The sequence below is a fragment of the Xenopus tropicalis genome, chromosome 1, assembly GCF_000004195.4.
Source record: "Xenopus tropicalis strain Nigerian chromosome 1, UCB_Xtro_10.0, whole genome shotgun sequence".
NCBI lineage: Eukaryota > Metazoa > Chordata > Amphibia > Anura > Pipidae > Xenopus > Xenopus tropicalis.
This window is the reverse complement of record NC_030677.2, coordinates 108,804,861-108,821,927: the sequence shown is the minus strand read 5'-3', so window position 1 is coordinate 108,821,927 and position 17,067 is coordinate 108,804,861. Positions and strand designations below refer to the sequence as shown.

The window sequence follows — 17,067 nt, the reverse complement described above, 5'->3', positions numbered from 1 at the left end:
TTGTGTCTACTAAATAGTTCTACATGTTACTTTATATCTTTTACCTAAAAGAAGCAACTTGCTAACCTGCTTATTGTTTTCTATTCTTCTTAGTTTGTTTCTTGCCTTCAGCACTTAAAGGAATACTGTCATGGGAAAACATGATTTTTTCAAAACGCATCAGTTAATAGAGCTTCTCCAGCAGAATCCTTCATTGAAATCTGTTTTTCAAAGATGCAAACAGATTTGTTTATATTTCATTTTGAAAATTCACATGGGGCTAGCCATATTCTTCATTTCCCAGGGTGCCACAGCCATGTGACCTGTGCTCTGATAAACTTCAGTCACACTTTACTGATGCATTGCAAGTTGGAGTGATATCATCCACCTCCAGCAGCCTATCAGAAGAACAATGGGAAGATAGCAGCTCAAGTCACAATCAATAACAATTAGTAAGATTGAGAAAGAAAACCTAAGATGTATCTCACTGAAAGGTCCTGAAATAGCATACAATAAATTAAACACATTATTCAGTGAGAAACACAACCATTTATTGGCTCAGAATTTAAATACAAAATTCAAAAAACAAAACATACTATACCAAATGGAAAGGTACATCCCATGCTACATGGCACCCTCTCTCCTTCCTAACGCGTTTCGCACACTAAGTGCTTCATCAGAGGAAGTATGGTGTGCCCATGTCACTTCCCTTTTATACCCAAAACTTTAATTTGCACATTTTTCAGGGTTACCATTAAAGCCCTGTTACAAGCATATATTATACATTACTATATCAAAACCTTTTTAGGGTTACTATTAGAGCCCCGTAACAAGCACATACTATATCAAAGCTTCAAATATACATCTCACAGGGCCCCCAAAGACAACCGCCCTGTACTAAGCACAAATTATACAAATTAATCAAAAAAGTGAAATCTAAAAACTTATAATTAAATGTGAAAGATATAAATAATATCTTAATATAAACTAATACACAATAAATACAAACATCTTAAAAGTTCTGAGCCTAAAGATAAATATACATCATATTAAATGCACTACCATATAATGACCACAATCACAGCTGCTATCAATGTTGCCAATGAGTTAAGTTAATTTCACTGCGCCTCAGAGATGCCAAACTATAAATATATGTGCTTGTTACAGGGCTCTAATGGTAACCCTAAAAAGGTTTTGCTATAGTAATGTATAATATATGCTTGTTACAGGGATTTAATGGTAACCCTGAAAAATGTGCAAATTAAAGTTTTGGGTATAAAAGGGAAGTGACATGGGCACACCATACTTCCTCTGATGAAGCACTTAGTTTGCAAAACGCGTTAGGAAGGAGAGAGGGTGCCATGTAGCATGGGATGTACCTTTCCATTTGGTATAGTATGTTTTGTTTTCTGAATTTTGTATTTAAATTCTGAGCCAATAAATGGTTGTGTTTCTCACTGAATAATGTGTTTCATTTATTGAAGATAGCAGCTCCCAGTAGATCAGAATAGCACTCAATAGTAAGGCTAAGGACCCACCAAGAAAGTTTCTTTCTCGCGATAGGTCGCTGCTACCGCTGGTGGCTAACCGCTTCAAAATGCTTTTCCACCAACAATAATCGGAGTCGACCAGTGGAAAGGCCGTCGTATCTCTTCAGCTTTCCGAAGTTGCCTGCAGCAGCGATCTATTAAGATCATTTGACTGTAGCTGGAAAGGGTGGGAACTACAACATAAAGCTGGCCATTGCTCCTGTATAAACTAGGGGAAGTTGTGCCATACATTTTAAACCATTAGGCCGGGGTGCAATGCGGCTGTGTCCACAAAATTCACATAGACAAAAAGAGGTCCTCTGCACTCAACCATTATCAATACTTATAGGATGACTTTGACGTAGTTGGCCAGTATATTGTAATATATGGACAAACAATTCCTGTTATACTTAAAGAGAAGGGCATATCCTGGTAACTTAATGTCCTATACTGTATATTGATGAGGACCTCTTGTTTTCTATCTGAATTTTGTGGTCATACCCTCACCAAAAGGTTTAAAATGTAGTGGTGACCACAACCTCCACCTTTTTTGTTACAATTTTAAATGGTAAATTATTTGCTTTGTAAATAGTGTAATTTAGAAATAGGACAGAAGTAAACCATAAAAATCATGACAGAACCCCTTTAAGCTCTCCTTCTTCTGTGCTTTCTCCCTTGAGTCTCCTGTTATACTTACCTGGCACTCCATACTGCCTGTGTACCTTTTTGTTGTTTATTGCCTTCTTTTCACATTAGGCAAACTCAAACCTGGAGTAAGTAAGTGGAGTACCTAGATTCTGGTCCAGTTGCGTGCTCTTCTGTCAACAACAACAACCATTTGGTTTTAGGCCTGGCCCAAAGTAAACTCAGAGAAGGAGCCAGTAAGTACAGTAGTTGGACGGTCAGGTAAGAAGAGAATTATGCACAAGGGATTACCACTGGGAGAGGACACCACTTGACCCAGTTTCTTGACCCAGGTAACAATAGTAGCAGAAAAAAATACTTTTTAGCTGTTCAAACTAGAGATGCACTGAATCCGTTATTATTTGGGTTCGGTCAAATCCTGAATCCTTTGTGAAAGATTCGGCTGAATATCGATTTGAATCCAAATCCTAATTTGCATATGGAAATTAGGCTATGGAAGAGTAAAACAGAAAAACAGTCATGTGAGTTTAAGGATTTGGATTGTCCAGGCACTTAGTTTCAGCCAAATCCGAATCCTGCTGAAAAAGGACTGGATTAGGTGTATCCTTACAAAAAAACACCTCTGCTGCTTCCTGCTAGATACTGTTTCAGCCCTCTTTTTGGTACAGGCAGTATAAGCTAACAAGGTGGAGAAATTACTAACAAATTATCAACAATAGTAAAACTAAGGAAACACTGAATAGCATGGAGGGGTGGGGCTTGGGCCAATAGCTTCCCCTTAGGGTAAATTTCTAGTCCATGCTAAGTATTGATATAGCCTAGGAAAGCTATACTGTAACTTTAAAAATAGTCCATTCGAATGGGTCTGCCCAAGTTTAGAAAGAACTTGCGAACATGTCTGTTTTCTTTCAAATTAGAAGAATAAATCAGGATGTTATCTATCTGGCACTACTGGCCCAGTTAAATAATTCAGAGATAAAGGGAAGAGAATAATGGTTTTTAAGTTATTTTATTGAGACACATTTAGTCAATGCAGAAATGAAGACATCTTTTAGTACCTTCTTGAGGGGTCTAATAAAACTGGTTTAATCCTTTATTGTGTCAGTTTTAGGCAATGAAAAAGGATATGTTCTGCACTCAGGTGGCGTGGCCCACGATAACAATTCTATAGAGCAATCATAGGGCCTATTGAGTCACAAGGTTTTTGATGATTTTTAGAAAACACATCTGCAAGGCAAATTATTAAAAAACTGTAAAAAATAAAATAAAATAATAATAAAGACCAATTGAAAACTTGCTTAGAACAGGCCATTCTGTAATATAGTAAAAGTTAACTTAAAGGTAAACCACCCCTTAACCAAGGTAGGCCTAAAACCATTGGAGTAGATGCATCATGGATAAAGTAAAAAGATATGTCTTTAGAATTAAATCCAGTGGATGCTGTAATTAACAATATATACCTTTTTAAAGTAGGCATCAATCATATCTATCCTACAGCATGAATATATTGGACAGTGGATCCTTCATATGGATGATTTAAAAGAAATTGAAAAAAAACCCTCCAATATTCAGGTTAATCCTCCAAGTCTGCCAACAATTGACCCTAACTTTCTCTAAAATTGGACAGAATAAAATTGCTCAACAACATGTGTACGTGAGTCATACTGGAAAAAAAATTGGTTGCTCTAGGTAGAATATTTTACATACCGTATATACTTGAGTATAAGCCGTATAAAAATGATCATACCATGTAGCAGGCAGATACACACTTATGTCCCCCCCAACCCGCCCCCCCGCACGTCACACGTAGCACCGCCCGGACCCTGCAGGGATTATCCCATATGATAATCTAGCGGCAGATCCGTCGCCCGAGCGCGCCGTGCATAGCACGAACGAGTTGCGCCGCGTGTGCACGCTTGGCCGAGGCGGGGGGGTGCGCGCGGCGCGCTTGGGCGACGGATCCGCCGCTGTGACGAGTAGTCCTGCAGTGCCCAGCAGGGTCCGGGGGGGGAGGTCGTGCGACATGCGTGTGTATCTGCCTGCTACATGGTATGATCATTTTTATTTAACAAAATTAGTTGCCGCGAGTATAAGCCGAGGATTCCTTTCTTAGCACATTTTGAGTGCTGGAAAACTCGGCTTATACTCGAGTATATACAGTAAAAGTGACACATTGCTATTACTGTAATCAATATGCACTTATTGTGTGTATATTTCTCACATTCAGATTCCCATATGATAATCTATCAATATGGGGCAGAAAAGCCACTCATACAAAACTTTGCCAAATTTCTGCTTTTATAGGTTTTTAGGGGGGTTTTGTATGAAAGTCCACAAAAGATTTTGTAAAAACATAAAAACCATGAAAATTTGTTTTAACACTCTTTTTGTTTAAGTTATGCATGCAATGTTGTGTTTTTTCACATTGGATCATTTAATAAATTAATAGACATTTGTGGCTGTAGTGGAAATGAGTTTAGCAGTGGTTTCGAAATCTTCTAAAACCACAAAAAAACAAAATGTTCATAAATCCAGGAGAGATCTGATAGCAGGGACAGACTTCAAAGAAAACATTATAAGAGATCAATTAGTAGCATTTTAGTGCCTATAAAGGGCACTTTACTACTTGACCTCAGAGTTTGGGAACATATGCCCTACACATTACTGTATACGCCAAATTTAAACTGAACATAAGGGAACTAAGGATGGAATCAAAGGTTACAAACAATGTACCTTCCTGCCTAAATGTGCAATGCTATGATTTGGGGAAGGACTATGCACAAAGCAAGGTCTGTAGTGGATTGGTTCAACATCAGTCCAAAACCGCATTAATAATCTTGTGGATAAATGGCAGCAACTCCCAATAACAGTGTTCCAGTACCTAACAGAAAGGCTTCACAACCAACCACCCTGTAGCATACAGGTAAGAGAAGGAATTTGTGAGGTAGACAGCAGACTCGGAAAGCTACTGATAGGGCAAGCATGTACAAGAACTGGAATATTACATGTCTTCTGATGCCATAAGTCATCAAGGAGTTGACTCTGTTCTGTATGATCAGAGTTAGTGGTCTGACAGTTGTTAACATCAAATTTAATAAAGAAAGGGCATAATTTTCTCTTGATTTTTAGCAAGGAAATTTAAAAAGTGAAACAGAATACATGAACTGCAAAACTATTGGAGACCAATAAAACCCTTCAATGATTTCAAACTTGAAGATCATTAAACACATGTAGTTATTATGCTACCAACAAAACCAGGCACTTAATTACAATGAGTTGAATGGGTCTTCAGTGTGACACAAAGGCCATGATCCCTGCCCAACAGACTGCAAATATCTCAACAATAGTTGAAATATTTTGAGTTCAAAAGTGAAATAAGTATATATTAATAATACAAACAACAATCCTGACAAAATGTTTACACTGACTAGAAGACAATCATTTTCGTTATTTTTGTCACTACCTTTTCAAGAAAGTAGACATGTATCAAATGTGTTATTTTAGAAACCAGGTTATATATGATGTAGAATGCATCCTTACACAGCCTCAATAAAGCTGTTATGCATGGTGTTGTTATTGTTAGTATTCAGTAGCAAGAGAAACCCAGTTTCATAAAATAATTTTACAAACTGGGACCTAGCAACTGCAGGTTACATAGTTACATAGGGTTGAAAAAAGACCAGTGTCCATCAAGTTCAACCCATCCAAGTAAAACCAGCACACCTAACCCACACCTACCAATCTATACACTCACATACATAAACTATAAATACAACCACTAGTACTAACTGTAGATATTAGTATCACAATAGCCTTGGATATTCTGATTGATCAAGAACTCATCCAGGCCCCTCTTTAAGGCATTAACAGAATCTGCCATTACCACATCACTAGGAAGGGCATTCCACAACCTCACTGCCCTCACCACCTACGCTGCTTCAAATGGAAGCTCCTTTCCTCTAATCTAAAGGGGTGACCTCTGGTGCGTTGATTGTTTTTATGGGAAAAAAGAACATCCCCCATCTGCCTATAATCCCCTCTAAAGTACTTGTACAGAGTAATCATGTCCCCTCGCAAGCGCCTCTTTTCCAGAGAAAACAACCCCAACCTCGACAGTCTCACCTCATAGTTTAAATCTTCCATCCCCTTAACCAGTTTAGTTGCACGTCTCTGCACTCTCTCCAGCTCATTAATATCCTTCTTAAGGACTGGAGCCCAAAACTGCACTGCATACTCAAGGTGAGGCCTTACCAGGGACCTATAAAGGGGCAAAATTATGTTCTCATCCCTTGAGTCAATGCCCTTTTTTATACAAGTCAGCACTTTATTTGCTTTAGTAGCCACAGAATGACACTGCCTGGCATTAGACAACTTGTTATCAACAAAAACCCCTAGATCCTTCTCCATTAAGGATACCCCCAACACACTACCATTCAGTAGATAGTTTGCGTTTATATTATTTCTACCAAAGTGCATAACTTTGCACTTATCAACATTGAACCTCATTTTCCAGTTTGCTGCCCAGTTATCTAATTTTGTCAAATCGCTCTGCAAAGCGGCAGCATCCTGCATGGAACTTATAGTTTTGCCCAATTTTGTGTCATCAGCAAAAATAGAAACAGTACTGTCTATGCCCACCTCCAGGTCATTAATAAACAAGTTAAAAAGCAAAGGCCCAAGGACTGACCCCTGCGGTACTCCACTAACCACACTGGTCCAATTAGAAAATGTTCCATTTACCACCACTCTTTGTACTCTATCCTTCAGCCAGTTCTCTATCCAATTACAAATATTATGTTCTAGGCCAATATTCCTTAATTTGATCATTAACCTTCTGTGAGGTACTGTATCAAACGCTTTAGCAAAGTCCAAGTAGATGACATCAACTGCCATTCCAGCATCAAGGTTCCTGCTCACCTCCTCATAAAAGGCAACTAAATTATTCTGGCAAGATCTGTTACGCATAAAACCATGCTGGCACAAACTAATAGTATTGTGAACTGCAATGTATTCAAGTACCCTATCCCTTATTACCCCTTCCAAAAGTTTTCCTACTACTGATGTCAGACTAACAGGCCTATAGTTTTCAGGCTGAGAACGGGATCCCTTTTTAAATAACGGCACCACATTAGCAATCCGCCAGTCTCTTGGCACCATGCCAAACCTCAATGAATCCTGAAAAATTAAGTGAAGAGGTTTGGCAATCACAGCGCTCAGCTCATTTAATACCCTGGGATGAATCCCATCCGGCCCTGGACCTTAGTTTACCTTTACATGTTCAAGTCTCTTTTGAATTTCCTCCCGAGTGACCCACGCGCCAGTAGCTAACTTACTAGAACTGGGCATATTACAAGGGAAGCCTTCATTATCTGGCTCCTCAGATGTATAGACAGATGAAAAATAAGAGTTCAAAATTTCAGCTTTTTCCCCGTTCTCATCAACCAACTTACCCCCCCGTGATAATAAAGTTCCCACCCCTTCTTGCTTCATTTTTTTTTAGGTTCATTGGTATGTGGCTGCATCAGGTAAAAAGAAAAAAGAGCCTTCTTGTCTAGGACTTCATTAAAACACTGAAACAATTTTGACATCTATTGGGAAAGAAATTTTAAAGGAGAATGAAAGGTAAAAACTAAGTAAGCGTTATCAGAAATGTCTATGTAAGTACAGCCATGAGCACTCAGAGTCCTCTATCAAAAGAAACAAAGGATTTCTGGTCTTCTTTTGAGTATACATGTACTTTGGTATCTGACTTCCTCTCTCAGAAAAATCCTTCATTTCCGGGGCCAGAGTCTCCCATAAGAATTCACTCCTCCCTTCCATAAGAATATGTGATCTATGCTACCAACGGCTAGAGCTACAGCAGGAAGCTACAGAGACCAAGCTACAATGGCAGCTTTTTATCTAAACAAACGGAGTGAGCTTCTATGGCTGTTTACTCAGGTATGGTAAAGAATAAATATAGCATTTTAGCTAGCCCTAATGTAGTTAATCTATTGGCAGTAAAATGCAAAAGATGACTTTCCTTCTCCTGAAGTGAACACTTTGCATGGTCTCATAATTTTCTTTGCTTATGAGGAGGGGTGAAAACTTCTTCTTTTTCGTTTACCCTCCATCAGTATAGAAATAAATATCTATAAAGTTCTAATGCAGCAGAAATAATAACCAGATTTGGTGGAAAACTGGTTTTATATGGAAAATGTTTAGTACCTGGTTTAGTAAATGATAGCAGGTAGGATTTACTGGTCTCCTATAAGAAAGCAAACATCTGTTGGTCACTATGGCTTACTAGACCTGATGCAAACTTTCTGACTGTTAAGACATTACACAGGGAGGAAATTGCAGCAAAATCTCAAGCTGTACTGCTTGTATAATATGTGATATTATGCCACCTATGAAGCAGAGAAACCAATGGTTTACTTGAAGCAGGGCCGCCATCAGAAATGACAGGGCCCCTCACAACAAAATTTTCTGAGCCCCCTCCCCCTTCCCACTGGCCCCTCTAAAATTATTGGTGGTCAGGACAGAACCCTAACATATAATGTCACACGCTGAGCCCAGCAGTTGCACAGTACCTCCTCCCCCCAACATCTCAAAACTATGGGGCAGATTCATCTAAGTACTAGTTCGAATCCCGAAATGGGAAAAATTCGGATCAAATACAATAATTTCTGATGATTGCAAATATCCCAAAAATGTTCATGATAATATCGTATTGGCGATCCGAAAGTCACAAACTTTTCGTATCCGAGCGATCGTAAATGGCGGGAAAACCTTTCTGACTTTGATCCTTCTGTGCATGATTTTGGAAGCCTCCCATAGGGCTCAATGGCACTGTGCAGTGCTAACCTGGCCCAAGGAAAGTCTCCCATAGGGCTCAATGGCACTCTGCAGCTCCAACCGGCCCAAGGAAAGTCTCCCATAGGGCTCAATGGCACTCTGCAGCTCCAACCCAGCCCAAGGAAAGTCTCCCATAGGGCTCAATGGCACTCTGCAGCTCCAACCTGGCCCAAGGAAAGTCTCCCATAGGGCTCAATGGCACTCTGCAGCTCCAACCTGGCCCAAGGAAAGTCTCCCATAGGGCTCAATGGCACTCTGCAGCTCCAACCCGGCCCAAGGAAAGTCTCCCATAGGGCTCAATGGCACTCTGCAGCTCCAACCTGGCCCAAGGAAAGTCACCATACTGAAGTTTGAATGAATCTGAAACTTTCGTACTTGGTGCGACAATGCGATTTTGTCGCACAAATTTTGTTGAAAAGTACAAAGTATATGAAAAAGTCGCAGTAAATACGCACAGTACGAACAAATACATATTTTTTGTATTTCGTACCTGTCGTACTTTAATAAATCAGTCCCAAAGTGTCCCCACTCCCAGCATGAAATGGCACAGTGCCCCATCTCCCCAGCATGCCATGGAACAGTAACCCCAACAGTGCCAAGGTACCCACAATATATCATGTCACAAACCCCCCAGCATAATCTTTCATAGTACAAATCCCCAGGGCACAGAGACTAACCAGCACCCAACACTATTTACAGACTAGAGTCCTTCTCAACACCTCTTAACCCATTTACGAGCCTTCTCCAGCACTTTAAGGAACACACGGCATTACAATATAAACTCCCTACTACATGCCATATTATAAACACCCCCCCGAGCTGGGCCTGGATATTAGGTTACTGATAGCGCAGCGCTAAGTGGCACACAGGCGCAGATATGACACGCATTAGGGGCATCATGATCTAGAGTCCCGCATGCTGCCACTTCACGTATCTATTAACCACAGCTAATACGCTTCACAAGCTGCTCCTCCACCACATGGTGGCTACGTGTCGCGTCACTGCGCTTTTATACAGACTGTGTGATGTCAAACTCTCGCGAGATGAGCCATGTGACGTCAGTTTATGTGTCCGGCAGAAGCCAAGGAGCTTGACATTAAAGGTGCTGCGGGACGTTTAAACAGAGGTCCGGGTCTTGTGGGCTCTTGAAAAAAAATCGCGACTGTCCCGCAGGAGGCGGGATTGCTGGGCGGTATGTTAGAGAATATGTAATTGTGCATTTTATCCCTGATACTTGGCCTTCCTTAATATTAACTGTGGATATGTCCTGATAGGCGTGCTTTGTACACAGGAGTTGACTGCCTAAGTAAGGTATGTGCAGCCAGTCACTCTGCAGCTGTTACTGCACTGACAGCCAAACCGTGCAAGTTCACAGGACTGGTCATTTCCAAGTGTAAAGTTTCTGCTAGTTATATGGTAGTTCCAACCAGGTTAGTGATATCCCATTACCTAGCTCTCTTTTTTTTAAATAAATTGAAGATATAACTAATGGTGTTCTTTTTTAAATTATTTTTTATCTTTAAGAATTTCTCAGATGTAGTAAGTATTTATTTTGCAGTTGTCTTGTTTATACAGTTATCTGAATGGCAGCTGTCTACCCTTTCAAGTAAAGTGACATTATATGTAATACAAATTCAGCAGCAGCTTTACAGAGATTGTACATCTTTAAGGTCACTATCACATACTTACCCTAGGATACATTTTATTAAGGGACGGTGAACCTATGTGTATGTTTTTGGAGGGTGGGAAGAATACCACACAGATACAAAGAGACAATACCAACTCCTATAGGCCCAGGCTAGCAATCTGTAAAATATAGCAAATGCCATATTGAATATCATTTTAGACCCAAAAATATGACACTATGCCTGTCAAAGAAAAACTAACCTTTAAACCGTGCAAATTTATATTTGTATATTTACACTGATATGGATATATGTATTAATAAAGTAATTTATCTTTAAGTAGTTTGTGTATGAGGTTAGGATTTTCTCTAAGAAAGTACAGAAGAAAATGTGTAATACTGGAATGGAATGAGGAGGTGAAGTGGGAATAAAGAGAGTAGTGGGCTGCCAAAGGGAATCGTAGTGGGACAGCATGATTGAGAGCTGTGACTTGATAAGGAGGATATTGGCTTATTTAAGAACATGGAAATCACAAAACACAACACACTCTAAACACAAGGCAGTGCCGACCAAACTGATGCTCTAGCCTGAATTTTATTAAACTGCCGTCATACAAATATCTTTAGACTACAGCCTAGGGATTTATAAAAATGCTTTTGGATGGCCACATCTCACTAGCTGGACAGTGCTCATCCTGCTCATCCATATTATTTCTCATTATATTTTCAGAAAACAACATTTTGGTAAATAGCCGTATTTATGAATATAAAGTCGAATTTATTATTAATTTCAGTCTTAGAAAATACCTCTCATCCTCCCCCACATTATTATTAACAAGAAATTCTTAGCGTTCTGTACAGGTGTTTTCTGCAGCAATGTATGAGCAACCTTTCAACTACATACATCGCTCTCCTGTAGCCAAAGGATATGTTTGCTAAACCCTAAACAGAACGTTTTAGCTCGTATTACATATCACTGTTAATATGAATCCTCAGCATTTAGATATTATACAGAAAAACTGTCATTTTTAGATATAATTTGGATTTTATGTACTAGAAAAAAAAAATTTCAAACTACTTAAATACATGTATTGAGCACTGACATCTTTTCAGCCTTGATATTGAGCTTGGGGTAGGGCAATTATCCTATAGACAAGATATTGGGGTCATTTATTAAGGTCACAGCAGGTTGTCGAGTGTTTTTTTTAAAGCCATCATTGTTCTATCAAGTTTCTGTCCATTCATGGAACATTGTTCTATCTGTATTCCTTCTTCTTAACTAAGCTACCTAGGAAACCTTTATTGCGATTAGAGAGACCTTATATGGCAGAATAGGTGAAATGTTGCACGATTTTGTTTCTTTTAAAAATCAACTGCAAACCAAAGTCTCTGGATTATCATAAAGCTAATATTATGAATATATTTTTGTTGTGTTTCATATTGTAATTTTCTTCCCTCTTTTTAAGGCAAACTGTCGAAATACTACAACTATTTAGTCTCATGATGGATTCAGAAGCCCATGAAAAAAGAAAAAGTGACTTGGTCCTTACCACTGCTAAGCATGATTACAAACCTTATGCAGTTACTGTTGGATCTGGAAAGCATTACATATGTGGTTACTTTGCTGCTTTCACAAACATAGCTATCACTTTTCCCATTCAGAAAGTGCTTTTCCGACAACAGCTGTATGGAGTAAGAACCAGGGATGCAGTAAGGCAGCTTCAGACAGATGGCATTCGCAACTTGTACCGAGGTATTCTTCCTCCTCTCATGCAAAAAACCACTACACTTGCCCTTATGTTTGGCCTTTATGAAGATTTCTCAAGCCTTCTTCTTAGGCACACAAATTCTCCTGAGGTTGTAACAAGGAGTGTAGCTGCAATTCTCGCTGGGACAACTGAAGCTTTGCTCACACCCTTTGAGAGAGTTCAGACACTGCTGCAAGACTACAAGCATCATGATCGATTTACAAACACATTTCAGGCTTTCAAAGTGTTACGGCCTTATGGAATAAGGGAGTACTATCGTGGCCTGGTTCCCATACTACTGCGAAATGGACCTAGCAATGCTCTCTTTTTTGGTCTTCGTTCTCCAATTAAGCAGTGCCTTCCAGAAGCTAAAACATACAGTGCAAATTTAATCAATGACTTTATATGTGGTGGACTACTTGGAGCCATGCTGGGATTTCTTTTTTTTCCAATTAATGTGGTAAAGGCCCGCATGCAGTCCCAGATAGGGGGAGAATTTATTTCATTTGGAAAAGTCCTCATGATAATATGGACAGAGCGTGATGGCAAACTAACTCACCTTTTCCGTGGGGCACATTTGAACTATCATCGTTCAATTTTGTCTTGGGGCATCATCAATGCAACGTATGAGCTGCTGTTAAAAGTACTTTAAGCAGAAATGTAATGTGTTATTATGTCTTTTATCTCAGTCTGGGGATCAAAATATTATAGTACCAATACAGGAATATAGTTGTGTACAATGAAAGAATGTAGTAGTTTGTGAAAAACAAAGCAGACTCATTCGTTATTGAATGAAAGTGTTTGCTTATACAGTTATTTGTGCATGACATTTGTTGTTGGCAGGCTAAGAACATGGTACTTTTGTGCACATCTGTCTGGGTATACTTTCTGCAAGCTTTAAACTTTGCCAAAAATGATGACATACATAAGCAGCCATTAACCTAACATTTACCACTGTATCTGTATTGATGTTGGTGCTATAAATGCTAATTCTAAAATTTTTTGCTGTGGTTTGAAGATAAAAAGTTTGTTTAAATGAATTTTCATTTACACTGCTTTGCTCTATGAAAAATATTGCTGTATGCAATATTACACACTTAATAATTTGATATTTAATGAATCCTCTCTGCTTGCTTGAGGACACAATTTCTTGTGGGAACGCAGGGCATACCAGAAAGGTACCAAAGCACAATAATTTGGGGGACTGTAGCAAACTGTGTTACCACAAATAAAAATGAGCAAATAAAATGGAGCAAATTCTATAGTATAACCTTTACTTCTTTCTGCCCATATTTTTAGCTTCTAAACTTAAAAAAAAAAAAAAATCCTAATCCTCCACATAACATTTGGCAGAATAAAGACCCCATTCTAAATGAAATGTTACATAATAGAATTTGATAGGAATAAAAAAATTGCTTCATCTGTGAACTAAAAAACTAGAAATCCAGGATTTAGCCCTGTGTTGTTGCGGAATTTTTTTTACAACACAAAATAAAGGTTGCATTGAATGTGTTGTGCAGGGTATATGTGATGCCCAGGTCTGCTATTATTGTACAGCAACCGTAACTGTCAAATTCGATTTGGTTTCTGAGATACATGCATTTTTACATTGCAACCAAAGGGTTAACTGACTATACAGAAAATGCATAGACATTGAAAGAGGGCTGAAAACCTGTATTACCAGTTTAAAACTGCTAATATATTTAAAAATATATTTAAATTGTAAAAGTGCTTACACAGCCACCTTGAGCAAGTCAACATTGATTCATTTTTTTGATGAGAGTCATATGACCTAGATGCTGTCAATAGACTTCATATAGAATCATATAGACTTCTTAAAGAGTCACCATACCGTTTAAAATTCCAGCTGGCACTACTGCTCTAAACAGCTTTGCTCTGTCGGAAGGAGATGAAATATTGCTGTGCATTCCAGTGGAGACCTGGGTGGCATTATGTTTTTTGATGGGCCCATTGGTTGAGGTTACCCAGTTACCACAGTCTGACACCTCTTACCACAGTGGAATACCTCTGTTTATAGTTTTATGGTATCTCTCAGTACAGGCCATAAAAAAAAAACAAGGAAGTTGTCACTACTGTAGGATCCCATCACACGCTCAGCCTGCAATTCCACACCCTGGCCTGGCTTCCATTCTGTAATAAATTTGAAACACATTCATATAATGGAAGGAAGGTTGTGGCCAGCCTGCCAGTGTCAGTGGTTGCTTTGGATAAAACTGCAATCTCAGTCTGTTGTAGTTGGTATAGGCTTTGTTGCCGGCTATCTTTTTTACAGAGTAATTCCTGGTTTTCTTCCCCCTCCTTTGTTGCTCAGACTCAACTTTGGTTGCAGTTTTAGCAGACGTATTGTGGCAAAATAAAGATATGTCCAACTGATATATGGGATCAGCAGGTTGTAACTGCATAGGCCCCCACTTTGGCGTGATCTGACTGTTTGGCCAGGCCTAATAATTAGGTCATTGCAATTTCACCTTACCATAAATGCAGTCAGGTCAGATATTCCACAGCTTAGTTGTCTGTGGCTACTCTGAAGTGACTCTTACACAGTGTTTTGTGACTTTAAGGAGTGCATGTGAACATAAAATAAGCATGTAATTTCTACCATTTCTGATGCTGGTCAAATACCTTGCCATTGATGGTTATTGGCAGACCAGATATTCTGCCATGGCAGAGTGCCATTTGATTAGTTTGTATTATATTTTGTCACTTTATGCAACAGGGATCTGCACAGCCAATGAATCTTAGGGGCAGACATATGATGGTTTGAGCCTTTTGGCTCAAGCAATCACAAAGAAAACCCTGCATCTATTGAATGCATCTAATGAATAACTATGTATGGCCACCTTTTCTTCAGTTTATGTATCACACATGAAATGGAAGAGTTTCAGTTATAGAACTTTTATTTGTTCTGATAATTGAGAAACAAACACTTGAACAAAGCAATGTCAGTTGTATTCCATTTGGATACTGAACAAATGTAGACTAATGAACAATACTGGGCTGCAGTGGCCCGTAATATTGCAAACAAAAAGAACAAAAGGCGTGGTGATGGTGTTGAAACTTTTTGTGGATCCACATAAAACTAATTGTTAACGCTTGAATATAACTTGCATAGACTGACCAACTGGACATGTTAGGTAAATTTATAAATGAATGTTTATAAAATACACTCCACAAACTATTTACCTTGCAGACATACCTCAGTGTTGACATACACACAACAAATGCAACTAAAATGATTGATTTAAGCACAACCTGAGGGTAGAAAACACCTGAAATGTCACACCTTCATACAGTGTAGTAAGTTATGAAAGGCTATATGCAACATGCTTTTACAAGTCCCCAGTGTGCCAACCATGCTAATGTCATGTAAAGCCATCATCTGCTCTTTTGTCACCACTTGCAGCACATCTAAGCTACCATAGCACAGTACCTTTAGCTTTGTATTAGATGTGTTATACAAGCTGGAAAGCCTTCTTGTGCTTAAAACTGTCTTAAAAAATAACACTGCCTAAATACAGATATATATATATATATATATATATATATATATAAAGACCAAGGCACAATACTTCATTTTATTTTACATAGAAAACATTTAATAATAGAATTTCTTCTACTCTTTATATGAAATAAGCAACTGTAAAATGTTTTTCAATTATACCAAACAAGCTGATCTGCAATGTTTTATTTGCTGTTTCTTGCTGTTAAAAATCTCATTTTATTCTACAGATGAATATTATGTTGTACTGTAGCATCAGTACTTAATAGTAGCCATACAAGTGTTTATTTATGGATAGCTTATATGTTAAATGGTGTTATTATTGCCAAGTTCACTGTGGTTTTGTTTTTCTGTGTTTGTGTCTGCGCATAATGTGTGGGCGTTTTTGATACTTTTTTTTATATAATCACAGTCTCTTATAAAACCAAAATGATTATAGAAGTTATTACTATCTACTTTTATCACTTGTCAGTTGCAGCAGATAAAGCAATATATGCACCAGTGTTTGACATGAGCCAAATAAATAGGCCATGTATTGAAAATTGGTTATGCCTTTACTTTACTGACATTTCTTGGGCCATAATGCTCTAAATAGCTGACAGTACGGGACTAAGTGTACAGAGGATCTATCATTCAATTGCACTATTTAGTGAAACAAATAGCATTAACTATACTTTTTGAATTAACTTATTATTGGAACATATTTCCAGCACTTGTCCTGTTTCTAAGTCTGATGTTAAAGACAAGTGTGTATTGCCTCGTTATATAACACTGCTGTATTGTGATATTGGTACATTCCCTTGCTTAATTCTGAAAGTTGATTTGTACAACCAGCATCTGTAAATTGTCCCGAAAGTTGATGTTGCTGTGATTCAGCATCCAGAATTCTGATCATCACTGGATTAAAGTTAGGGAAGAGTCATGGGGTTCCCCAGAAAGTAATATGTAAAGTCAAAAAATATGTAGTGCTTTTTCAGTTGATATATTGTACCATATTATGTCATACCACTCATACCAGTGCTTCTGAATAGAGAAACCATTTCTTTCTTGCTATCGTAGAATCTTGAACTTTCATTTTTCACTCTGTTTTGCCACAGCCCTTTATTCATTTTGTGATTCACTGTAATTGTCTTTGTGATTTTAAATGACAGGACTGAGTGCAATAAAACAAAATTGATGATTAGT

The 17,067-nt window shown here is 38.4% G+C and overlaps 1 protein-coding gene across 2 annotated transcripts; it reads left to right on the top strand.

Moving 5' to 3' along the window:
• Positions 1-10,029: 10,029 nt before the first annotated feature.
• slc25a51 (solute carrier family 25 member 51) lies at positions 10,030-17,067 on the top strand. 2 transcript variants are annotated; one of them, XM_012953876.3, is made up of 3 exons: positions 10,030-10,182; positions 10,265-10,420; positions 12,081-17,067. In XM_012953876.3, exons 2-3 carry the CDS (start codon positions 10,404-10,406, stop codon positions 13,012-13,014), a joined length of 951 nt encoding a protein of 316 aa, XP_012809330.1. In that variant the 5' UTR covers positions 10,030-10,182; positions 10,265-10,403; the 3' UTR covers positions 13,015-17,067.